General features: G+C 38.4%; 1 protein-coding gene across 1 annotated transcript in view; it reads left to right on the top strand.

The window, feature by feature from the left end:
* Positions 1 to 23,942, top strand: part of PLCH2 (phospholipase C eta 2) — a 43,520-nt gene extending 19,578 nt beyond the window's left edge. The window contains exons 9-19 of the mRNA XM_075171903.1: positions 962 to 1,054; positions 1,527 to 1,627; positions 2,575 to 2,672; positions 3,499 to 3,681; positions 4,138 to 4,245; positions 4,431 to 4,555; positions 7,521 to 7,605; positions 8,134 to 8,280; positions 9,180 to 9,259; positions 16,173 to 16,512; positions 20,791 to 23,942. Of these exons, the coding sequence (XP_075028004.1) occupies positions 962 to 1,054; positions 1,527 to 1,627; positions 2,575 to 2,672; positions 3,499 to 3,681; positions 4,138 to 4,245; positions 4,431 to 4,555; positions 7,521 to 7,605; positions 8,134 to 8,280; positions 9,180 to 9,259; positions 16,173 to 16,512; positions 20,791 to 22,538 (3,108 nt within the window). The 3' untranslated portion in view covers positions 22,539 to 23,942. The remainder of the gene's footprint in view (positions 1 to 961; positions 1,055 to 1,526; positions 1,628 to 2,574; positions 2,673 to 3,498; positions 3,682 to 4,137; positions 4,246 to 4,430; positions 4,556 to 7,520; positions 7,606 to 8,133; positions 8,281 to 9,179; positions 9,260 to 16,172; positions 16,513 to 20,790) is intronic.
* The last annotated feature ends 2,146 nt before the right edge of the window (positions 23,943 to 26,088 follow it).

Raw genomic sequence — 26,088 nt, 5'->3', positions numbered from 1 at the left:
CAGAAAGAATTTTATTTTCCATTATAAAAAGTGCATATAAAAGTTGGGCTTTTTTTCGTTGGTTCTCTATGTTCTATGCATTTACATTTGTATTTTAATTTTATACTAATGCTTATTTATAAAAATGTACTCAGCCCACAGACTACACTTCATGAACTTGAAGCATTGTCATTTTAGAATTTGTAATAAGCCACAAAAAGCTTAGGAAGATTGTTGCATGCAAATGAAAAACATTGGAGATCTGCCAATAATAAGCAGGTGTACTAACTGGGAATTAAAACTAGAAGAGAACTAAAAATCAGCTTCCCAAAACTTTCTTTGGTGTGAGTTTTGTATGTACGTTTAAGCCTAATGATTTATATAATGTATCAGACAGTTATTCTTTAAGATCCACTACAAGGCCAAGAATTCAAGAATCCTTTTGCACAGGTGTTAACCAGAATAGTCTGTGTTTTATTAGTCTAGGAAACAATGAAACTGTAAGGTCATCTTAAAAACCAGTGGCATCAATGAAGAATATACATTTTTAGGGATTACAAGAATTTTGTTTATTTCTTACCATGGAGTATCCTTGTAAAACTGTGTAATTTGCAGAGCTAAGTCCTGTTAAACTATGCTTTTCAAATACTAAGCTAAAAACCAGTCTGGTGTCAATGAATGTATGTGGTATGGGGGCATTCAAACTTTGCCTGGATGAAAATAAAATCGGGGTTAGGTATTTATGTGATTTCTGTCTCCTCTGAAAGTTTCCATGGACAAAAATGATGGCAATTATTGCTGGGATACAAGGTCTTGTACTCAGCTTGTGTTTTAAAAAAAAAAGTCTACATGGGTCTGGTCCAGTTCTGTTGACACTTTAGGGAGGATTGCTTCCCAAACTATTTCTAATGATGTTCAAATATGCTGTCTATAGCACTCTTATTTGGTCTGCTACATTATTCTTTCTGTTTGGTTGCTTTAGAATAAACTTGAGGATGATGTCGAATCTGGGGAAGACTTCAGTACCAATAAAAGGCACAGCCGGTCATTGATGGGCAGTTTTTCTAAACGCAAGGTGAGCCACCCGGTAGATTAAGTCTACACTAAATATTGTATTCTTGCACAGGTTTTTTCTTTGCACACAGTGATAGAGAGGAATATCATAATTGCATTATCTGGCAGAGGCTTGCTATCAGACTGTTCACTGAATAAATAGGCTGGAAAACTGGTTATAATTGTGCATAACAGATAGTTTTAATTTACATCAAGGTCTAAAAGTATCCAAGATCTAATCTGAAAAACATAAAAATTCATTTGCACCTTTTGTCTGAGGATTTATGATTCCTTTATAAAAAGGCTCTGACCTTGGGAGGAGTCTTCCCCATGTGCATGCGTATCGTTCTGCAATACTGAGTATTACAAAAGCTGTCATTTCCCATTTTCTGTAAGTAACATACTCATCGGCGTAACAAAGCAGAATTGTATCCAGCTGCTCAAACGTTGATCAGATGGTTACGATATTATGGTTTTATTTCCTTACGGCACAGAAAAAAGGAAGCAAATTGAAAAAGGCAACAAGTCTGGAAGACGGTGAAGATGATTCGGATTCTCAAGGAAATTTAGTCAGGAGCTCTGTACATTACAGCAGGTTTGTTAACAAGTGATTTGGCAATTTTGTTTCTAAAAAAGAAACCTACATAAATGTACCCACTAAATACATATGCTTCAGATCTAGAAGCCAATTTGTTGAAGGCTGCAGGCACGTGACAGGAATCTGGTATAAGGGTAGATCCGATGTCTGCCACAAGATCATCAGAATGATCTCTTGGTGACATTCAGACTAATTAGCAAAGTACAGTGGACCTTGTCTGTGGTTTGAGCTCTTGCCATCTCATCCATCTGACATATAGGCCATTTGACTGGTGGCCCAGTGAATCCATTAAGGTGGATTTGCAGTGTATCACGATCCCAGCTGATTTTTTTTTATTGTTTTATAATTTGCCAAATGAAGTTGCATCAACATTCAGGTGTTGATTTTGATTTTTCTTTTGAAATTGCCTTTTCAAAAATCTTGACATCAAAGATCCTTTGCAGAATGGTTGCTTAAGCTTCAGGCTTCAAAAGTAAGAAATGAGATCAAGCAGTTCTCTAGGATACTTTGGAGCTTTCTTTGGTAGTAGATATGCTGTTAGTGATAACCTGAAGCAAATAAGGAGGATCACAGCATTACTTTCTTACTATTTCTTTGGAATTTAAAAAGTTTTTTTATTAGCACTTGACTTGAGAAATAAATATATATGTGCATTCCACCCTTTGGTCAAAGCAAATTAGAGTCCTCCCCACCAGATCTTAGTAGATGAATACTTATGTCTGCCTTTAACACGTAAGAACAGGACTGACTTGTTCTGTATACTTTCATGCCGTTGGTTCCACAACTTCTGTGCTTTGACAGTGAAGCTCTATGTGTTATAAAACTATTAAGTACCTCCTTGGTGGAAGAAAACCTTATATTTCTTTACTCTGATTTATTTTTAAATACGAAAGATAAAATTTACTCCTTAATTATTGGGAAATTAATTTGTTTTATCTTTCTAGGATAAACCGACAGAAGAAAACAATGAAGCTGTCCAGGGCACTCTCTGACCTGGTGAAATACACAAAGTCTGTTGGCATCCATGATGTTGAAACTGAAAGTAGGTTGAGCTAAAAGTCTGCTGAAAATAATTGCTATACAAAGAAACTGAAAGGTTTATGTTCTTACATATCTTCTTATTAAAAACTGTTTTTCTCTTCGTTTCTTCCCCACCCTGAAAAGATTTTAACAGAAGAGCTGCACACAATAAAGCTATACAATTTTGAAATAGCTGACCACTTGCCATTCAGAATCCAAAAAGTGAGTCTAGAGTTGTGTGACAGCTTCCATAAAGGAGAAAAAGTTACTACAGGTAGTAAGTAGTACATATGTAGTCTTTGCTAGCTTGTATAAAAGCTGCTACACAACACTTATATCTTGGGAAATAACAGAGGACTTAGTTATGCTCTTGGGCAGAAGGTCTGAAGAGCATTTCAAGCTTAAATTTTGTATTTTTAAGTCAAATCTGATGAAATATCAGCATTAAATTTCTAGACTATTTCAGTCCTCTTTCTAAGTTTTCTGCATCTTATTCCGACAGGAATCAAGTTTTAGTTAAAAGTGTCAGAAAGAGAGAGTTGCTTACCAGAAAACACACTTTCCTTGAGCAAATTAAAAAAATCCTAGAGAATTTTTTTTAAACTTCTTAATGAAGATTCAGGTCATTCATTATATTCAGCTTCATTTTCCCAACCATAACTCCTCCAATAAGCACAATGATTTTGCTGTAATACAAGAAAAGCATAGTTCCCTCTGAGTGGGATGTATTCAAATGATGCTTGATAGTTATAAGGAACTAGTGCTATGTAGTTTTGAATGCTTTATCTAGATAATAAATAAATAAATAAGGAGATTACCTCTAATCTTCTCCTCTCTTCTTTGTATAGTCTCCTCCAGCTGGCAGGTTTCATCTTTCAGTGAAACAAAAGCTCACCAGATACTGCAGCAAAAGCCAGCACAGTATCTACGTTTTAACCAGCATCAGTTGTCCCGCATCTACCCGTCTTCTTATCGTGTGGACTCTAGCAACTACAATCCCCAGCCGTTCTGGAATGCTGGCTGCCAACTTGGTGAGCAGAAAGAAAACTTGTTTATTTTTGTTTTATTTTGGGAGGGATGTTTTAATAGGAGTTCCAGAATCACTCCTTAAAATACTCTGAGTTCTCTGCTCATCCAACTTTACTGACAATTGAGTCCTTCTTGTTACTGTCTATGTTGTTACCTAGATAGGTTACCTCAAACATGTGTCTTACATGCAAGTAGTTGTCTGATAAATGGAAATAAATTAACTTCACAAATGCAAGAGGACTTCAGAGTTCAGACTCTTTTGGAGAGCTTCTCTCCCTGAAGCTGTGATATATGTTATATAAGAGAATTCTTTTTCATAAACCATTTGAGTTTTTGCATCCAAGAAGTCAAATGTGAAAATGTATTTAGGTGTCCTTCCTTTACCTTGGTTCTACAAACAAGAACGTTGTTAACATACTCAGTAAGTAATATCACCTTTTTTCTTTTTTTTAAAATAGTTGCACTAAACTACCAGTCAGAGGGGAGAATGCTGCAACTGAACCGGGCCAAATTTAGTGCCAATGGGAACTGTGGCTATGTCCTCAAACCAAACTGCATGTGTCAAGGTAAGAAAAATGAGCAAAATAAGTGGATCACTTATTGCATGAGAAGAGTGGGTATGGATCTTTATTACAGTTTGTTTAAAAATGCATTTCTGGTGCTAGAAGCAAATAAGCCAGAAGGTATCTATAACTAAAGTCATCCCCAAAATTGCACTTCTTTCACGTTATGTGACTTCTCATTCTTACAGGTGTCTTTAACCCAAATTCTGAAGACCCACTGCCTGGTCAATTGAAGAAACAGCTGATTCTAAGAATTATCAGTGGTCAACAACTCCCAAAACCACGTGATTCCATGTTGGGAGACAGAGGAGAGGTATGGGACAGTCGGTGATTGTTCTTGTGTGTTGGAGAAGGTTTATTTTCATATTGTCTGGGCTAAGGATGAGGATTTACCTTCCTGCAGTTATCTGTCAGGAGACATAGAACATGAATAAATTAGGTCTTTAGCATCCTAGATCTTTAGGTGGTTTTCTTCACTTCTAAGCATCACAGCGATGGTTTGATGTTTTTCCTCCAATTGTCAATACAGTGCCTCCAGGAGAAGCAAAAAAGGGCCAATAAGCTCATCGTGATGAGTTTCTACTCACCATAGTACTCTAAACATCCTCCTTCCTCCAAAACACCCTTGCAAATAGAGCCAAGTCAGTCTCTCTCTTAAAAATAAATGTAGAAAACTGCTGAGCTTGTCAGGCAAAGCAAGCAGAGGTACTTGGGAGTCCTTCCTTCTGCTTGCATGAATCTGCTCCTGGTCCTCCATTTAGCTCAGTATTATTACATGTTTTGTTTCTGTCCTTCATTTTGGCTTCTGTTGTGTGATTTTTTTTTTCTTTTTTTTTTTTTTTTTTTTGTGCTCCCTTCTTTGTTTTATAAAAGCCCTGGCAACTTCACTTAATGAAATATCAGACTAAAAGGAGCCACATTTGCAACCTCTTGGCAACTTTTTAAAGAGGCTTTCTTCTTCATTTCTTGTGCTGTTTGTTGGTGTTGCAATGTCATCCACATGACTTTATTAAATATTAGTCTTTAAAGAATGCTAGGATGAAGTTTTGTCAGAATTAAAATTTCCTTTTACCCTTTTGCAATTAGAATCAAACCTCTCAAATGAGTTCTTGCGTGCTTGAATTTTATATGAATGTTGCAATCAGCTTCTAAATACTCTTTCTCCACAGAACTCTTTAGGTTCAATCAAACCAGGTAAACTTCCCTAAAAAACAAACACGGTAGAGGCATACTGAGGGTTTAGTGAACTTATCTGTGTTTTAATTAATTTATTTCCATTTCTTTCTTTATTTCTATTTTTATTAATATCACATATGCAACAGCATGGAATTTGTCCTAATTCAGATTGTACTCGTATTTCAGAATACGAAGAATAATCTGTTGGAATTCCTTTTTATCCTGAACAGTAGGGCAATTAGCTCATGCAGAACGTAATCTTAGAAGAAAACTACCTGAGCCCATGAATCCAGTTTCCTACAACTGCAAACAGTCATGTTCTAAGTCATTACTCTAGAAGTGCCTGCAAAACATACGAACTTACTCCCCATGTCAGGAGCCAACAATATATAGGAAAATCAACTCTCTTAAGATAAAATGCCTAAATAATCTTAAGAAACACTCTGCACCCCGTCTGTCCAGATACCAAACTTGTAGTTAGTTTAACCCTGAGGAAGGGTTAGTTTAACCTCCAGCCAAGCAGTTGTAGGCTGGCTCATCCTACCCAGTTTCCTGTGCCCCCTGATTTGATTGCTGTCAGTGTCTGAGCTAAGTCAGGTATCTACACTACATAAGCCTACCCTCAGAAATAAAAGCCCTGCTGAAAGCTACAGTAAGTTAGGTGGTGTTTAAAATTCCGTGTTTCATTTTATATGTTTCCTTTGCATATAATTATACCGGAGAAAAATCAGACCTTTATTGTGCTGACCACCCTGTTATGAAAAAGATTTTGTAGAACAGAGCTAGGCAAACAAGATAAGATATTTGACAAATACACTGTGTAGTCTTTCCTACTGAGAATGAGGTGTCTTTCAAAGAGTAACAAAAAGCAGATATAACACATCTGATTTTTCTTTAGTGGTAAAGTATTCTATAGGGACACGGGCACAAGGAACATTTGTGTTCTCCTAAGCATCAAAAAGATTCTTCATTCTTGCTAAGATCACATTGGCTGTTTACATTCTTGGTATCTGAAAGCAATAACAAGCTTTCAGAAAATCTAATAGTTGATTATAGGTACTCTCTTCTTCAGTGTTACTTACTTACTGGGAGATGGATGGTGGATTTGAGTATTGGGTTGCTGTTTCAAATGACATATAATTGAATGGGTCCAGCATAGGTTTTTATATGAGCCACATCACAGGCTGGAACACAGATTAATCCTTTAAAGCTACCTGCCTTTTCCCACTCCTTGTGAATAGGGATAGAGGTGTCACCCTGAGACTCATCTCTGTCAAAACTTGTCATCCTTTCAGAGAACACAAGAGATACTTATACACTAATTAAAAACTGTAGAGGTTCAGGCCAATTACAAGGGATATCTCTGTGGCTACCTAGTAAAATGTAAAAACTCTGTGCCAGGATGGTCCTCTGCTATGATCCCCAGAATGTTCTTGCCACTGTTGCCTTCAGGGAACTTGTAGTTCAGTTGAGGTTCACATTTAATTAAAAGAGGTCTCAACAGAGTCAAAGGCTTCCTAGTCGTAGGTAATCACAGCAACCTTCTACAAGGCATGCTGTAGTTTTTCAAGCTTACATTCTAAGCAGACTTTCTTCCAGAAATGGAAGGTAGTAATAGGAAATGTTTGCCAATCGGTCAGAGGTAGAACTCATATCTCCCATTTGTTTTGACCATTGCCTTGTCCATTGTGCCATGATGACACTGAAGACTTTAAACAGATGATTCTTGTTGGGATTTTTTTAATGTTGCTGCTTTAGAACATATTTATCATGATGTCTGTTCTGAATAAATTTTAAAGATTTTACTCAAATATCCACTAAATTAGAAAACGTTCATATGCAGACCAGTGTTCATTTTAGAACACAGAAATAGAATAGAACAGATAAATGATCACAAATGCATACAACATGATTATTCTAAATTATGTTTTTAGATGATTTAGCCAGAGATCTCTCGTCAGCGTAATAATCCATTACAGAAAGTCTCAGGACCAATAATTATTAAGATAATAATGTACAATGCCCACGTTGTAAAAGCCGTGTGCTTGAATTTCATCTTTGTCACTCTTTCTTTTCAATATTTGTTACTTTCTGTTTTCCAGATCATAGATCCATTTGTTGAAGTAGAAGTTATAGGCTTACCTGTTGATTGCTTCAAAGAACAAACTAGAGTAGTTGATGATAATGGTAAGATTATGTGGCGTTTAGGTTTTTTATGGCTGAAACATCCTCTTTCAGGCAAGTTTTGTTCATGAAGATACGAGTAGATGAAATTTGGTGCCTATTATGGCAAAGCACTGAAAAATTGATTTAAGCTTTCTTGATGTTAATCAGACTTGGATTTTGAATTGTTCGACTGAGTTGGTATAATGTTGTGAAGGTCTTGGTGTAAAACACGTCATTTGTCTGACTTCTCATTGTGTATGAAAGAACGGTATTTTGAGCTTGCTGTGATCAAAAGAAAGTCAGGTTGTCTAAACACCTGCTGAAAGCAGGGCCAAATTTAAGTAAGATCCAACTCTGTTTCTTGCAAATTCTTGTGCTGTTGTGTCTCCTGCTGAAGAGAGTGGGAGTACTGGATTTTCCAAGAACAATGATCAAACTATTAGAAAAACTAGAATGACATTGCAGTTTAGGCATTCCTTATGTAGGCAGTCTTCTTTCTTCTTGCATCTTGTGAACGAAATATCTAAAAGCTGATTCCTTCATTCCGAGGTTTTAACCCAATGTGGGAGGAAACATTGGTGTTCACGGTACACATGCCAGAGATTGCACTGATTCGGTTCCTTGTGTGGGATCACGATCCAATTGGGCGTGATTTTATTGGACAGAGAACAATAGCTTTCAGCAGTATGATGCCAGGTAAGATAGAAAGGGTGAAATCCCAAATCAGTTGGCTAAGACTTTTTTTCTGTGATAACTGAAGCTGCAAATGCTGGATTAATGTGTATGCATGTGTCTGCTGCAGAAATTTCTAGTTAGAACAAGAGACTGGGAGTTTGGACCCTGAGTTCTCTACCTTGGTCCACTACTGACTTATATGATGATGAAGACTAAATCAATTAACTCTGTGGGACTAGATTTTCAAAAAATGGGTAAGATTGTTAAGCAGGATGGCTAAATACTGTGGGCTTGGAAGACTACCATATAGAATCTTTACTCCTGTTATTTCATACTGCTTTTTCCTCCACTTTCTTCACATCCGTTTTTCAAAGACACTAGAGTTTTGATTGTTCTTATTACTCTCAGTAATAGTTTAATATAGAACAGGTAGTTACCTATTCTAATGATGGGATCCAGGTTATTAAATGCCATTTTCTGTCAGTTTCCTATTTCTGTTTTCAATTCAGTCTTCTTTCACATTAAAGCTTCTTCTGTGTATATTTTTCTTTTCTTTCAAAGTAAAGAAAAAAGTCTCTCTTTAAGATTGAAAACAAACATCCAGTCTCAATAAAATGAACTTGGTTGACATGTTTACAGTATTAATAATGGTCTGTAAGTCCCAAAGAAAGAATGTAGTCAAGTTTAAATCGCAGACTGACAGCAGCAATAATGGACACTGGAAAAAACATGACACAGCTTTTTTGTAAAATAAAAGGGAGAAGAAATGGCTAGGTGATGCACAAGCCTGGATGCTTATTGTGGGGAGGAGCTGGGAAAAAACTGGTTAATTTCTTTGGCTGTTTACAAAAGGACAGTCTCTAGATGCTCTTCCTCGCATCTGTTTCAACTCCTTGTCAGCTTTGTTCACTCTCTTTCAGGTTACCGACACGTGTACCTGGAAGGTATAGAAGAGGCATCCATCTTTGTTCATGTGGCTATTAATGACATCTGTGGTAAGGTGAGTGCCTTCAGTGTAATATAATACAGCTTGCATATGCAAATGAACTCACGGGATTTTGTATCACACCAGGGAAGGCCAGTGGGTGAAGGTCCAAGTATTTGTTCCTCTAGAGTAAACTTCATCTCTGTGATTGTCATGGTAGCCTGAGATCTTTCTGAATATACATGGAGATAAAGGAAAATTATAGGGAAAGTTATGAAAAGAGATTCTTGCAGTGCCTTTTTGAGGGAGCCATAGCAGAAGGTTATTTCATTGCAGCATGCACGCATTCATATAAATAAGTATGGTTGTGTCCAATACAGTAAGTGCACCTTGCTGAACAAAAGGTTATACACCTGAACCTTGACTGCTTGTTGCCTGCAAAGCTTATTCTATAAAGGCTCTCTCTGCCTGATGCTTTCGCATTTTAAATTCAATTAAATTCTTCAGGTTTTTTTGCTTTGGGGTTTTTCCAAAATAACACTTAAAATGCAGAGGAAAGATAATCCTTGTAATAGCTGCTGGACTTATTTTCACTGCTTATCTGTTATTAAGAATGCGTTTGCTTCACATGCAGGAAAAATACAACTATCTGGGTGCTATATCTAAATTCACATGAATAATTCCAAGCTGAAAGTAAAGCCCTAACTTCAAATTTTTCCTAGGCCAGCTGCAAATGAGATAGCTTTCTTCCTCGCAGTGCACTGGATTTAGTTACTTCTATGGTATTGATTTCAGTGGAGTTCAGGTAGCTAAGTATCTTACAGTGCCTTGAGAATCTCAAAACAAGTTTATATCCACTCGCAATGACAGGCTGAGCTTTCTGTAGTAGCAAGCTGTAATATCAGCATCGTGACAGCAGGAGGCGGCATTGAATAGGCTGGGAATTCTAAGTTCCTTTTCTTGTGGTGCTGTTCATGTAAGAGGAATTAAAACAATTCTTAAAAAGGAAAACAGCTTTTTAAACTGCTAGATTTTAATCCAAACTTTTGTGGGATGAAACAGAGGTAAATTTCAGGAGAGCTTCGTTTTGTATTTATAGGAAGAAGGGCTGTTTCTGGAAAGAAAGTCACTTTAGACATTTTATCTCAGTTCCTACTTTTTTTATTTGATGTCTAATGCAAAACCTTTAGGCAGGTATAGCTTCATCCTGACAGGACTAGGAGTTTTGCCTGAAACTCCCTGTGATGGCATTATGAATCTGTTTGAATTTAGCTCTATCGAGCAAGACACTTTAGAAAATTTAGGTGAAAGAGAGGTGGTTGGTGTTGGTCTGAGCAGGACAGAGCAGATGAGCAGTGTTTAATTTCGGACTATAGGGCCTGTCACAGATAAAAGGCTAGCACCCAGGTCACGGTAAAAAGTTCATTTAGTCCCAGGCTTCAGAGAAAAGTGATGGCAGGCTGAACATTTCAATGTTAGGATCTTTCCTGACTATATTTTTGGGTTCAAGGAAACTGTATAGAACGTTAAGTCATGCCTGTTTTGTCTGTGGGTAGGGATGCAGTTGTCTCAGTGACCTTACAGAGACTTGCGGGATGCATGCATTGGCACTGATTCAAACAGCTTTAAATTTTGTCGTGAACTTCTTTGGAGTTCCTGTGTTCAGATCTTGAATAGTTCTATCAAACTCTCCATGATTGTAACAAGAAAATCAGATAGCTCAGCCTTGGGCATGAGGCCAGTGGGAATTGAATTGGTCTGATTAGTGACTGTGTCCCTCACCTATGTCCTTTAATGAAAGCAGGCATCTATTTGCATCCAGCAGAGAAGATGACTGCCCTGGCCAGTCCTTCTCATCCTTTTTGTAAATTCTTCTTTTTCTGTTCTGTTCTTAGTCAAAATGATGGAGAATGGGCAGATTCTCCTCTTCTTCCCAGTGTTGTGTGCATTCATGATGCTCCAGTTGTTTGCTAGTTTCAGGTGATGTCCTCTGCACTGCTCTCTCAGTACTATTGTAAGGATAGCAAATACTTCAGTATCCTTCATTGGAAGTTAAAGTCTGTAGCTTAGTATCCACTGGCAAATGAGATTTTAAAATAAAAGACAAACTGGGTCTGCCTGCCTTAATCACTGATTAGTTAACTTCATCAGCTTCCAAGACACTGCTCTTGATAGCAGTGTTTCATGAAAGAGACAATGTTCATAGTTTTTGTGAAGGTTTCAAGAGTTTTCACCTCAAATCTTCTTTGGCAATATTGCAAGGCGTTCTCTCTCTTTTAATCCTTACTTTACCTAGCCTTTCATAATTATTTGCTTTTATTGGCTTCTTCATGAGTAACTGGCTAGTGATAATTATAATTTACAGTAAGGCAACATGCCCATTTAAACTTTGGCAGCTATTTTGAGGACATTAGATTTTTTTGGTAAGTGTTCTAAACAACTGAAAGGCCCTTGTGTATCATGGTGTCTCCTCCCTGGCCTTATCCACTTGCTTCCACTCTGCTGCACTAATTTTTTTTTTTTGATTGCTTTATTCCTTTTTCATGTTCTAAGTCTATTAGACATCCCTTGTTGCTTCTCATTATCATTGCATGGGTTTGCGGGTGTTAAGATGCTGGTGCCGTGCACTGATGTAATTAAAATACAAGGATTTGGAAGGAAAGTTTGTATGTGTTTTTTTTTTAAATTTATAAATTTTTAAATTTACATTTTTTAATAAAAACTACTGAAAATATGGAACAAATATTACACACTCCTTTCTCTTTTGGTCTCTCTGAATCATGTTCTGCTTTGATTTTTCGGTTAACAGAGTTCTGTTAAAACTAGAATTATTTCTCTGTTTCCCTCTCTTAATTATGGGCAGAAAAATCACCACAGTTATCAGCCTGGTTTTACCCATCCTTTATTAATCCAGATATTCTAATGCAAGCATTAACCTTTTGGGGCTTTTTTCTAAATGTAGATATTCCACCCGCTCAGTAGCTTGGTATTACTAAAGCAGCGTCTTAGATTTTTTTTTTTCACCTTAACTTGTGTTTAACTGAAATCTATTAGATTGCACTATTTCCTGGAGATGCTTTTCTTTGTCTCTGTCTCTTCTGTAGTCTATTCATGTATTGCAGAATTTCTTGAGGTTTTCTAAATGTGCATATCTCTGAGATCCTCCCTCACTGTTATTTTGCCTTTACTCTGTCTGTTTGTGATTTCAGTGGGCTTCTCTATGTCAAAAAAGTCTACTTTTAGAAGCAGAGCATTTTTAGACGCCTTGAAGGTACCCCCTCCTGTCTCAGGGAGGTGTAGTGACCATCACCACAGACCTGCATGCCTCTAACTAGTAGCTTCATTAGCATCAACGTTTCCTTATTAGCATTTTGAAGCTCGTCAACTCATGTAACATGAATTGCGACATTTGACTTAGTCAGTTCTGTTGGGTCATTGATGAACCAGAGAGCCCTCCATGTATGAAGCAGATCCAGGATAAAAGTCCTTCTATACCCTTCCTTTCTCTCTTCTTTGAGTCTCTACTTCTACTGTCTTTTCTCTGGTGTACTATAATTCAAACCACTTCCTTCACATGGAAGAGAACATTAACAGTGAATTGTTTGCTAAATTGTGGGAAAGCCTCTTGTGCTGTTTTTCAAGTCTGCATTAAAGTCTGAAATAGCCCGGTAAAAGCTGGTCTAGAAGCTGAAAGCACATGTTCTGGATCTCCGTCAAAACGGCTCTCTTTTTTTTCCCTTTTTTTTTTAAACTTTTTTTTTCTAAGTTAACCAAATTTGTCTTTGGATTCTTGAATCACTCCATTGATTCAAGCAATAGTGCCTAGCTTAACAAAGATGCACCAAATAAGCTAGAATGATACCTGGGGCCCTGCACTGCGTGTCACCCATTCATCAGTGCTTTTATTTTTGTTGGATATTATTTGTGTGTGTATATGTATGACAATTTTTTTTCTGGGTTTTGCAAATATTTATATTGTCTGAATAAATTCATGTACTTGCCAACTTGTCTCCATTCATTCCTTAACAAATGCATAATCTCATTTTGAAGCTTTCTACTGAAAGTGGATCAACAATGATCCAAGCAGACTGTTCAATAGTCTGGCTCTCACAGAAGGTTTATTAATATTTAAATTACATGTTCTTTGCCTTGTATGGGAAAAATCAATCCTTACCTTCTTTATCTTATCCTGTATATACCTTCAAAAGCCATTTTAGGTCTCTTTTTAATCATCTCCTCCTCACACTGGATCTTGACATGTGGTAACTAAACTTCAGTTAGTTATAAAAATAATATTCTGAATGCTTTCACTGGGCTTTGTGTCAGACAAATAAACCTTGATCCCATATGCCAGATTGCACAGGACACTTATGAATAAAAGCAGCTTTTAACCCAGGCTTACTGTACAGTGCAGCTAATATTTATCCATTAAGTTCTGCAAAGCAAACTTCGAAACGCGTGAGCATGCACTTGAATGTTTTGGGGTGAAAGATAGACCATTGTAATTTAAATGAGACATTTCTGTGCCATTGTTTGGCACTGCAGAAATGTGACCTCACATGACATCACAGGGTAAAAATTGAACTGACAGCAAGTAGCAACAAGCATGGATGCTGATCAAATTTTATCATGGGTTTCTTACAATGCATTTCAATTATAGGCTTATGTACTCTATTTTTATTCATTCTTTATGCTACAGCTACTAAAGAGAATCTGATCTAACTGGGAAATAAAGAGAACAAGGGAGGAGTACCACCTCTTTCTCTGCTTTAAGTGATCTATGTGTACGGGGCTCTACGTAGAGAGCAAAACCAACATACTCTTTACCAGGCATCAGCCTATTGCTTTAAAAGTTGGCAAGTACACCTGGAATGTTTACAGGAATGCTGAAACTCTCTGTTTCACTGAAATGTAAATCAATTGTATGATGGTGAGAGATTTATGATGATGAAAATGTATGTTTAATGCTTAAATAAGTACTGAAGTATATGAAGTACTGTATTATCACCCTGACTAACTTCACTTGTTTATAGTGTGTTTCTTCAGTGATGAAAACATACATGAGTGTCTTTGGATAAGTGTTGTATGGTAGGAAATTACCAAAATGTAATCATACAGGTAGAAAGTGAAATATTTGATGATAATTTGTAATGCATATAGTTAAACTGCTATTCGTGATGGTGCTCAATTCAATTGAAGTAAGATCTCCTTTATACTGAAAAATATGATACTCATAAGTCCACTGTTTATTTCCCAACAGTTCCTAAAGAATGTAAATCTCCATTTGAACATCCAATTTATTATTATCTGTTTTAAGTCAAGAATATTCTTTAGCTTAAGAGGTCACTATCATCTAAATTCTGTAACCACCTCATGTTGCATGACAAGTAAAGTTAAAATGATTTTAAAGTAACTTTTTAAAATTACCACCATTTCTATAGCTTGTTTTTGGGGTTTTTTTGGGGTTTTGGTTTTCTTTTTCCCCCTAGTTTCTTCTTCTCATTTACTCAGAGCATTCAGTTTTATTCCAGATCTGGAACTTCTGTTCATGCCACAAATTTCTTGTCTAAAGTATGAGTGCTAGTCACTATCTCCACTTTAAGAGCCAGGAAAAACTAGTTTTGACAGCATCTGATGTCCAGTTCTGCCCAAGTATAATGTTCTGCACAAGGCGGATAATTCAGCTCTATGTTTCCAACTTAATTGAAATCACCAGCAATTCTAATCGGCCCAGTCCTAATGTGTTTAAGTCTACAAAATTGCAGGTGATTTATTTTATTGAAAAACATGCTTAAATTTTTTAACTACTGCATTTTCCAGCTGGACTTAACTTGGGCAAGGCCCCAGAGCTAGTAGTGACACTTTAAGATAACATAAGCTTGCAGCACTTGTTGCTTTATTTTTATTATGGTGTGATGCAGAAGCCTTGTTCAGGATTTCCTACTGGAGCACAGTTTGCTAGAATGTGAATTCACAGTGCAGAAGCTAGGTTGTAGTAACTCCTCTGTGGCCATTCAGAGGAAGCATTTACACCACGTACTTTAAATACGTGTGCTTTGGGTGCCCAGGTTATAAAGCTGGTCTCTGTACTCTCCCTCTGTAATCAGCGGTGGTCCTTTCAGAGGTGGTTCAGAGCCAGAACCTATTTTAACTGTTCCATATTGCCCTTGGAAAAGTACTGCTGTTCTTAAGGGGAATCTGGGGGTTCATTTACATTTTGTATAATTATCACATAAATTCTCAGGAGTAGATTTATGTTCATTTCCAAGTAGCATACATTCTTTAAAGAAAAGACTTAAGCTTGCAACAAATCTGCAAGTCTCCACTTATCCTTGGATTCCTGTAGTGAACTGAACTCCAGGTTCTGCAGTATATCCATGACATTAAACTGTTGGGACAGAATTGTTCTAAATGGGCACATTGTGTTGGAAAACTGACACATACCTCACAGAGCTTCGTGTTTAAAAAAAAAAGCGAAACCAAACAACAGAATCCTAGAAAGCCGCATTGTTAAAAACGAAGCACTCTGACTTTAGTCTTAAAGAGTCTGAAATGTGTGGCATTATGAATGCCTCAAGCTTTGTGGCTTTTAACATACACGGAGAAACTCTTCAGCTCTCAGTCTTGTAGACTGAAGTATTTCCTTTTTTTTACTTTTTCTTTTCAATATCTAATGTTTATGTTGTAAATAGCTGTATACTAGTAAGAAAATTATGACAAATACAGAGATAAGCCTGGTTGGAAAATTTTATCTAAAAACATAGTTGAGCAAAAAAGACATGAAATTTTGCAAAGCTGCCGTTACTGATTTTTTTCATTTTTAATCTCTGTCCTATTTCTGGTTTAGTTCTCATGCTGATGATAGGAATATGGCAGGAGACTCTGTATGTGCGTGCATACGTGAACTGATCATTTGTACATGAGTTCCTGCGCCCAAAGGAAGAGACTTGCATTTCCTACTAAGGACTTTTTTCTTTTAATTTTCCAGGCCAAACAAGCTCTAGGTCTAAAAGGCCTGTTTCTCAGAAATCCAAAGCAGGCCTCTCTGGACAGTCATGCTGCTGGTCAGCTCCATCGCAAACATTCCTTTAGCAGCCACATCTTGAGACGGACAGCCAGTGCACCCGCCAAAAGCCATAAGAAGAACAAGAAGGGCTTTCCTGACATTGCTTTTGACACAAAAGACAACAGCTCTGAAGGGGCCGGTGAAGACCGTGAAGTGGAAGCTGCCTCACAGCCTCGCTTTGAGCAAGAGCCAGAAAGTGCTTCTCTGTCACCAGCTCCCAGAGATGGTGCCAGTGGGGAGGTACATGGCAAGGGGTTGAAAGGTAAGGCCCATAGTTCTCGTAAAGCCAAAAGCCAAAGTTGTGCTCAAGGGGGTGCTGCTTTCAGTGAACCCATACAGAGGTCTAACAGGGTCCGGCTTCAGGAGCACCAGAGCGAGAAGCAAAGCGTCTTTGCACGCTGTGCCATCAACAGCTCTGGTAGGATTGGAGTGGCCACCAATTGCATGAAATGCATGATTGGTTCCAAAGAAAGCCCAGATCTAGAATGCAAGTGGAGTGACCATCCTACCAGGCCTATTGCTAAAGATATACTTCACCATGATCAGTATAGCAGTATAACTGGAGAAGAGAGGTTAGAGCTAAAAAACTGGGGTGTTAAAGGTCAGCCCAGGCGGCAATCAGATTTGCAGTCTTGCAGCAGCCCTGGAACTGCCGATGATCTAACAAGGAGCACCCAGTCTTTTGTGACCCCAGGGAAGAAAAATGTTGAATCTAAATGTCACGGAATAAAGGCTCATTCCCGGCAGCGGTGGCAGTGCCAATCAGGTGGCCAGTATGGAAGCAGTGTCAACTTGGTTGCAGCCAGCAATGGCTCTATATCCTCCAACTCCAGCAGTCTAGAAAGCCTTGGAAGCCCAGAATTCCCCAAGCGCTGGTCTGAAACTTCTCGAAGGCAAGTGGGCACCCTACAGAGGGAAATGAATGCCTTGTTCGTTCAAAAATTGGAGGAAATTCGAAGTAAATCCCCTATATTCTTTACTGGTAAGACCAGATTTTCTTCACCCTTCTCCACCCTAGATCACATCATTGTCTCAGCTTCTGCATAGCATCTTTACTTAGAAGCTCCTGTATGTTGTTTTGCTATCAAGAGCTCTTTTTCTTTATTTTTGGCAATGACAGAAAAAAGTCTGCATAAATATTTTTATTTTTTTTTTCCTAGATGTGTCTGGTTTAGATTAGTCCTTTCCATGCCTAGCTAACCATCTGCAGTAGTAAAACTGTCAATAGTCCATGAATGTTTGGATTGTTTGTTCAGGGTTTTTTGTTTCCTTGGTTTTTTTTAGTGAATGTGGTATGATACTAAGTAAATTTTAAGATCCAAACCAGAGCATTAAGTAGAGATTGAATATGGGAAACCCATATTAACAAAGAATATTTCCATTATCAGTATTTGTGTTTCACTGAGGGATAACCACATCAGAAATTACATCTAATGTGTACTCTGCTAACAATAAAACCAGTTCCTTCCTCAAAGAACTTGCAAAATTGCTGCTATCAGTTCAGGGATTACTGGATGGAATTCTCTGGTCTGCGTTACTCAGGAGATCATGCTTTACGAACACAGCAGACCATTCTGGTCCTAAATGTATAAATCCCCAGTATGCAAACATTTATAGATGTGCTTAATCTTATGTATATATATGATTTGACTGTGACCCGAGGGCACAGTTGCATAATACAAAGAAGCAGGGTATGTGATCTGATGTTACTTGACATCAGCCAAGCTAGGTGGACTGTTAGCATTTCCCAATTACAAAGTAAAATGTGTCCATTTAAAGGAAGGCTGCTTAAGCTACAGCATTTTATAGTTGTTTCAAGCCAGTGGTCACTGGGATCACGTGACTGTATCTTTACTCATGAACTCATGTTTGTAAAGATGGAAATAGGAACAGAGGCAATCAAAGTATATATTTTGATAAGAAAACTGGCTTTTTTTTTCCCTCCTGATTTGGCAGGGAGGCAAAGGATGGAAAGAGATTTTGAGATTTTCTCTGTTTCATAGAATTATGAAGAGGAAGTAAAGAAATACAGCTTTTGTCTATGATACAAGAGCTTCTCTTCAAATCCCTCCCCCTCCCCTTTAATTGTCCAAGGAATTTGGACATTGATGGTTACATTTTCAGGAACACTTAAGTGACTTTGGTGCTTCTTAAGATGTAATCCCTTTTTTAGTAATAGATTCTGACTGCCCACCTATAGTGGGCTTCTTTGAAAGCCTCATACAGAAATTTAAAATATTCTATTTGTTTGAACAATTTAATCTGGTTGGGTGTCTACAATTTTTCTTTATTTCTCTTTTTTAATTCTTTTTTTACATATTTTTTCCAACATCTGCTTTGAGCTTTTAGGAAAATCCCAAGACAATGGAAGGGGGAGGGGAGAAGTTTGCTGGTTCCTGTGACTTGAAATTAATCCAAAGCATCAGAAATCTTTCTATGCCTAAATTATTGGCATTAGGCTTTTCATAAGCTCTGAGTAGTGTGACATATGAAACCATTTCCCATTATCAGTGCCAGCTCCCCCGCCAGCCCCCCAAGTCACTAAATAAATATTTTGATATGCTTGAAATTTGATTAAATCCATCTGACTTCTCAAGCATGGAATCAGCAAACCTTTAAAATGGTGAAATAGTCACTTGGACTGGATGCTGATGATCCAGTGACAAACACTATGTTTGCACAAACAGCATGCTTTCCCCATCCGCCTGCTATGTTAGTGCCTTGGGCCAAGAAACCAAGGAAACCAATAACGGTAGCCTAATATGGCTGCATTTCATAATTAACGTTCTGTTGATGGGAAGTGCCACAAGGATGAGAGAGGAAACTATAGTGTCTAGTTGTCTCCTTTATGGCAACAGCATTACAGTTTCCAGTATTTTGCCTTCTAAGTGTGTCTTCATCTATGCTGATGGCCTAGCCTGGATGGGGAGAAAGAGAGCTCATGAGTCTGATCAGCTCTGGACTCCTCCTGATACTCCTCCAGACCCTGAAAAGTCTGCTGTGCTGCGAATGGTGGATTTTGCTTATGGGCACATGTGCCTTCTTCCCTTTTAACACTCCTGACCAATGTAATATAGGCCATTGAAGGGCTGTCCCATTGTTCAGCTTCTCGTCACTACGCTGGATTGGAAATACTGGTGCTGAAAGGAAGGGCCCAGTATTGCCTTGGCATTTTTCAGTAATGCAGATGATTTTTTTCCATAGCATTAGGAGAGGACTTTGGAGAAGAGGAGGCTAGCTTCCATTCCCCAGTCCAGTGGAGTGCGTTTCTTGAACAATAGCAAAAATTGCTTTTTGTTCTTCTATGACAAAATAATGGACTTAATATCCGTCCATTTATGGATTCCATTGAGTGCTCTGGTTGGTCGGAAATTCTTAGGATCCTACAAAAATGTGCGAATATTTCTGTCTGTTTCCCTTCCCTCCCTCAGCACTAATTTATCCTGTTATCTGCACCTGCCTTCCCTACATTAACTGGATTTTTCCTCTGTTCTGTCCTATTGCTCTACATGCACACTCTCTCTCTCTAGTTAAGAACTGAAAGGACGAGCAAGTCAAAGGTAACTGTCTACTGAGTGTCACTGATTCAAGCACCTTGTTGCCTGTAGTCCTGGTTTTTGTTTGTTTCCTGCCTTATAATTATCGACTCTATATTCTTAAGGTTGTTGTCTGGCTCAGTGGTGCTTTGCTAGTTCTCAAATGCATGTTTGCATTGTGCTTTGGAGATGTGGGAAATAGTGTTTTTGGCATGGTTGCTTTGGCTCTTAGGGTACACGTTATAAACGTTGCAGATAGACAGAGCATTTTCTTCAGGTAATTGGTGTCTGTAGTGATTCTTCAGGATTGTACTGTCAGCCTGGTGTTCATGAACCATGCGTTTTTGAAAAAGAAATCACAAACTTTTTTAGGAAAACAAAGCTGGTCTGTTTAAAGTTTTTGGTTTGTTTTTAAAAGGCATATTGACTACATTCCATTGTATGCATACAGATAATTTTATTTGTAGTCTGCTCCAGAAGTCCTATGCTGCTTCTCTTCTGAGTAATTGATCATTGGATCATATCTGTTGGTTGGGCAGTGGTGTTCTGATTATTATATACGCGGTCTGATTACGATATACTGATACGTTTGAGTGCTGGAAGGAAGGAAAAGAGCAATTCAAGTGGTGCTGGATGGTGGAGGAACAAAAGTTAGTTTATGAGAGGGGACACAAAGGACATTGATGGGTACAGTTGTTTGAATAATTTAATCAGAAAAGTAATAGTGCTACTATGCATGGACTGAGATTTTTTGAAAGCAACAGGGCTTCTGGGCAGCTAAAACTGAATGAGCAGAAATTTTTGCTGCCTTTAGCCAGGCATTTGAAATCGTAAGTTATTTTTTAAATCATGATTAGTACATGCAACTACTACCTTAAAAACAAAATGATAACACATAAAGAATAAATCTTCAGCTAAACTGCAATTTGTAATAGCTAATTAACCCTGTATCTCTGTTTTTCTTGTTTCTTTCTTTTTCCTGTCTTTTCATGTCTCCCAAGTAGATGTCTGCCATTTCTCAATACAGAGGTCAGTCACTTCTTTATGCAGCCTAGAAACTATCACCGAAGAGCCTGTTATTGCCAATGAAAACCATCATGCCAGCCTTTTCTTCCCTCTACCCATTACTCCTTACAGTGATTCTGAAGAAGGGTCTGTGTCTGATCATTCTGCCGAATCTCGATCAGAAGCAAGCAGCACATCCAACCAGCTTCAAGAATCTCTACTCACTAGAGAACAAAGAACAAATCTGTCTGCAGAAGACCAAGTGCAGGTAGTCACAGGAGCCGCTGACACAAGTTTAGTAGTCCAAGAAGATGAGAGGACAAGCACGGCAGGGTGTCTCACAGAAGAAAATGGTTGGACACAGGCATGCAGTAAAGCTGAAGATCAGTATGGATTGGCAGTGCATCCTCAAAAAGCCTGGCTGGTAGTGGCAGCAGGTAAGACTGCTGGCCAACCTGTTCAAAACTGCCAGAAGCAAAATGACCAACCAGGTCAGGTATTAACAGACATGAAAAGCACCATTGAATCCAAAGGGCAAAAACGTGGTGCAGCAGCTGTTCTACTGCAGCAAAACAATGTGATCAACAGCACACAGACAACTTTGCCTCCAGATACTTTCCAGAAAGCCCAGGCTGCACAGGCTCTACCTGTTTCTGTTTCTCAGACGAGCTCTTACATGTTAGTAAGAAGGTCAAAGAGTGAAGGACTGAAGATGTCAGACTCCTCAGCCTTAATAAAAATTCCAAGTAGCCTGTCTCCAGCAGCAGAAGTATACTTTGATGCCACTGTTAATGACCGGATCTGGAGCAAGCTAGATTGCAGCAATCATCGTGACAGCATGTCTTCCTCTTCCAGCATGTCCTCCAATGACACTGTGATAGATCTCTCTCTACCCAATCTAGCTCGCAAAAGCCTCCCAGATCTTGGCATCCGTCATGAAAATTTTGAGCCCCTTGCCATAAGAAAGGGTATGCGCCCACGATCTGCTACAACATCTGGTAATGAGATGCCAATGGTGAGCAAGAGCAAATCCAATCCTAACCTGAGGTCTGGCCAGCTCCCAGCAGATGAATTGTGCCCCCGTCCTCTTGCCAGGAGCCCTCAAGATGCGTTCTCATCCATTCCTAGAAGGCATACCTGGAGCAGGCTGTACATAGAAAGTCTCAGACAGTCTTCTAACAAATCCAAAGCACACGATACGGTTGGGAATAACCAGGCAAAATCCAAGAGTCTTGGAGACCTTACCTCTGATGATATTGTGTGCACTTTTGAAAGCAAATACCGTAGCATCAGCAGGAGTTTTGTCACTCGGTCGATGCGGGAACAGCGCCGCTCTTCAGGCCTGAGATCCTCAGTCAAATCCCAGGATGAACTGACTGAGCAGCTAAAGAAGCTGACAGCCTTTCAGCAGGAAAATGATATCACTTCTCCTATCAGTCTTGACCCAACTGAATCTGAGGAGGAAGGGGAGAGCTTGGGACTCCTCCGCAGGTCTTCATCGCGCAGTCAGAGCAGGGTGCGGTACATTGCCAACAGGGCTAAGCAAGCTCAGGAGAGACAGCGGCTGCAAAGCCTCGGCCAGCTCAGCGGGAGTCCCATCGAGGAGAGGGGAAATCCAGAGGGAGCCTGCAGCGTTGCAAAAGCAGTTTGTATGGATATAGCTTCTCCTGCCGTGTTTACATCCCAGCCTAAGAACCAAACTGATCATAACGCTGACACAGAAGTCTTCTTTATGCTGAAACTGTAATTCTGGGGAGCACTGAATAAGGCAATGTTTACATTCCTGTCAAAACAAAACATAGTGACCTGAGAGGCACAAAATATCCTCATACGGCTTAGTGCTTCCTCGCCTTCCCTTGATTGTAAGGGTACTAAATATCATGACTCCAAAAGAATAGATGAGTGTTAAATTTGTCAGCAGTTTGTGGAAATAGAACAATCAAGTGAAATCGGAGACTTATATTTTTATAGTCCTAATGATCTGACCTCCTTTTTTTTTTAATTACACTTTTCGCAGCCTCAAATTTGGCTTCCTTCGTGTGTGACCACTTCTTTGCATTTGCAGTTTGCTCTGTGCAAATCTCATGTTCTTTACTAATTTCAGTAATTGCTTCTTATAATAGGTAAACATCTATGTGATGTTAACGACAGCTAAGGTAAATTTTGCTTTTACAAATTGTGGATCCATGAAAAGAGGCTGGATTTAAATTCATGCTCCCTGTTCTGTTTTATTTTTTGAAAGAGTTTGAGGCCTCTGAGGGTGTCTTCTCTGGGAAATATTCAAAATTGCAGTGTAATTGTTTCATGAATTAATAATGCAGTAGATAAAGTCCATCTTCCATCAGGGACCTGCTTATTTCAGTGAAAATCCATATTGTCTCACTCTTTGAAGAAGAGCTCTCACTATGTTCCAAAGCAATGCTTTTTTAAACTAAGCTTGTTTATATATATAAAAATATATATATGTATCTGTGTGTATGCAAATATATGTCTGCACATACATGTACACATGCACACACACTTAAACTGAACTGTGACTGTTCCTTGTCTCAAAACATAATCTGTGGGAATGAGACAGGAGAGAGAAGGGAATTACTAAAAAAAGACAGGAAATATCTTCTGACTTTAATTCAGAAATGGCTAAAAAGCATGCTAGTCTTTTCTTGAAAACAGCACCATCCCTTCTTTATGGTATTTTAACAATGCTGCTGTACATAGCACTTTTTGGATGAATTTTACTATTTCTGTATTGCACTGCCATGCAAAATTTTCAATTATATGTTTTAAAAAAAGAGATATTTAATTTTTTTAGATGGACATATTTAGAATTAAATACCAACCTAAACAGAATAATAATTTTTCCTCCCCATTTTTTTTACATTTTATTTTTAGGGATGTCATGTCCCCCCTCCCCAATTATTATGTCATTTATTATAGATGTACATTTTATCAGTGATGGAGAAGATTGTTTACTGAGATGCATTTTAAAGAGAAACAGAGGTTTAATTTTATTTCAGGCTGCATAGAGTCCCTATTATTGAGAGGATATTTTGCTTTTGTTTGTAATGATTCTTTTGTGTATATTGCAAAATCTAAAAATTTGTTTGTAAAACCACCTTACAGTACTAAAATAAAGATATTTAACCTTCCAGCTGTTGACTCTTTAGCTGTAACATAACACTTTTCCTATGCTGTCTAAAAGTTTGTGGTATACAAACATGGTTAATTCTATTTGCTTTGTTTTAAAAATTCCTTAGTAACATTTAATTTTACTCTTTTTCAGAGTGGTAGCCATTTCAGATCCAGCTCAATTTTTCTCAGGTCCACCAAAACGCATGCAAGTATTGGTAGAGACTGACATTCTGTTGTTGTGTGATACACAGCACATGGATTGTTTCGAAGCAATGTCTTTGTTTGGCAGCCAGTGATGGCTGCGTAGATGAAGATTCTAGGGGAACTCATGTAATTAGCAGCCAAACAGACATAATCCAAGGACCTAATCTATTGTTTTACAGCTCTCCAAGTAAGATAGATAGCCTTGTTTCATTACTGAGGTTGTTTAAAGTCTGTCTGAAAATACTGCAGCAAAAATTTGCTCTTCACCTGTCTCATTCAAAAATCTCTTCTCTTCTCTTCCCGTCCCAGCAAAGTGCACAGTGAAAGTGCCTGTTACTTAGTTCGTACTCTCTCCTGGAAGGGTTGTCAGCTTACTTGTGGATTGCGGGGCTAGAAAGGAGTTCTTCATTTCTAATTTTAGTATCATTTGGCCACAAGCCTTTAAACTCCGAGATATTAAGATGTAAGGCTAACTGTAGCTAATGATATCATCCTAACATGGAAATAGGGGTTGGGAGGGGTTAAATTCTCTGATTAAATCTTTTCAAATGGTCTTCAGTATGTTTTGTCTAAAAATATTCTCTCAGTTTTCCATCCTGGCTCAGATCTTCATTGCTTGTCTTCATGATTTGGATGAGAGGCCCTTGAGGTTTGTGCAGCAGAGGTTTGGAACATGCACTGAAGTAACCCTACAATATCTTTGCAGTCTCTGAAGGACAAAAAGGTAAATCAGCAGCAGAATGTGTGATCTGCCAAGATTAGTCTCACATTGTGTCTTAACACAAAGGAAATTTCATTAACATTCTCTAGACGAAAAGTCACTCTCTAATACTTTAGTTTTGGGCTGAAAAGCTGCAGGGAGTTGCTGCTTTTCTATCTTTAAAGCAAGAAAGTACATGCAACTTGACAGCTTTAGAAAGTTAATGTTTAAAAGGCCTATTTGTGTCTTTTCAAAGGCCAAGTTTCACAATCAGATTATTTTTATCTTTAATTGATTAAGCAACACTTGTTAAATTAATGCACCTCACAGAAGGCAGTATCATGTAGCACTTCAAAACATTTATCTTTGTTCAAATTTTTAAAAAACAAATGTCTGGATTTAACTTACTAGGGTACATGTGAATTTTGCCCTCCTGTTCCAAATTAATAGTAACTACCTTTACAGCTTGTTTTGTTACATTACATAAGACCATTAATGATGTGTCCATTTATGCCTATGAATGGAATTTATTTCGTGGTACCTACACTGTTGAGTAGCAGAAGCTTACTAAAGAGTTTTGCTCTTCATTCATCCGGTCTTCATTGGGGAAGAGGAAAATTGCTTATTCAGATCTCAGCAGGCAGATGCTATCTAAAATGGTACAGAAAGCAATAAAGATTCGGTAACAGTGGAGGGAGTCAGGAGCTGAGATTCCAAGCAGCACTGATTTTCATTTTATGAATGCCTCACTGCTCTTATTCTCTTGATGATCTTCTCTACCATTCATATGATAATCCAGATGAAAAAGCAGATTCTCCTTTCTCCATGTGAAATTGCGGGCAGATACACAGGTTGAGCATGAAACCACAGTGGTCAGTGCATGCCATCTGCTAAGGTAGTAACATTCGCTTTGTGGTTATCACTGCTTGCCATATAGTAGCTGCAGGTTTTTACTCGAATCGCACACCTGTAGTACAACAGACTTAGGAATCCATAGGAGGCGTCCGAGTCCAGGGCAGAGGCACTTGCTGGTATGGCACAATGATTGCTGTGTGCTCCACTCAGGATGTCGTGCGATGGAACAAAAGCCTGGCTGCAGGTGTGAAGGAATTCGGAAAGGCAGTTGAAATCATGATTCTTCACGAAGGTCAGTGACTGATGGAAAAGCTGCTGAGATAGGTCTGATAGTCTGACAATTAAACTGCTGAATGAGGATAGAGAGAGAAAGGCAGTGTGGGCAGGGGGGTTCTACTAATGTGTG

The sequence above is a fragment of the Calonectris borealis genome, chromosome 23 (assembly GCF_964195595.1).
Source record: "Calonectris borealis chromosome 23, bCalBor7.hap1.2, whole genome shotgun sequence".
Taxonomy (NCBI): Eukaryota; Metazoa; Chordata; class Aves; order Procellariiformes; family Procellariidae; genus Calonectris; species Calonectris borealis.
The sequence above is the reverse complement of the archived record's forward strand: the minus strand, read 5'-3'. Positions and strand labels throughout refer to the sequence as shown.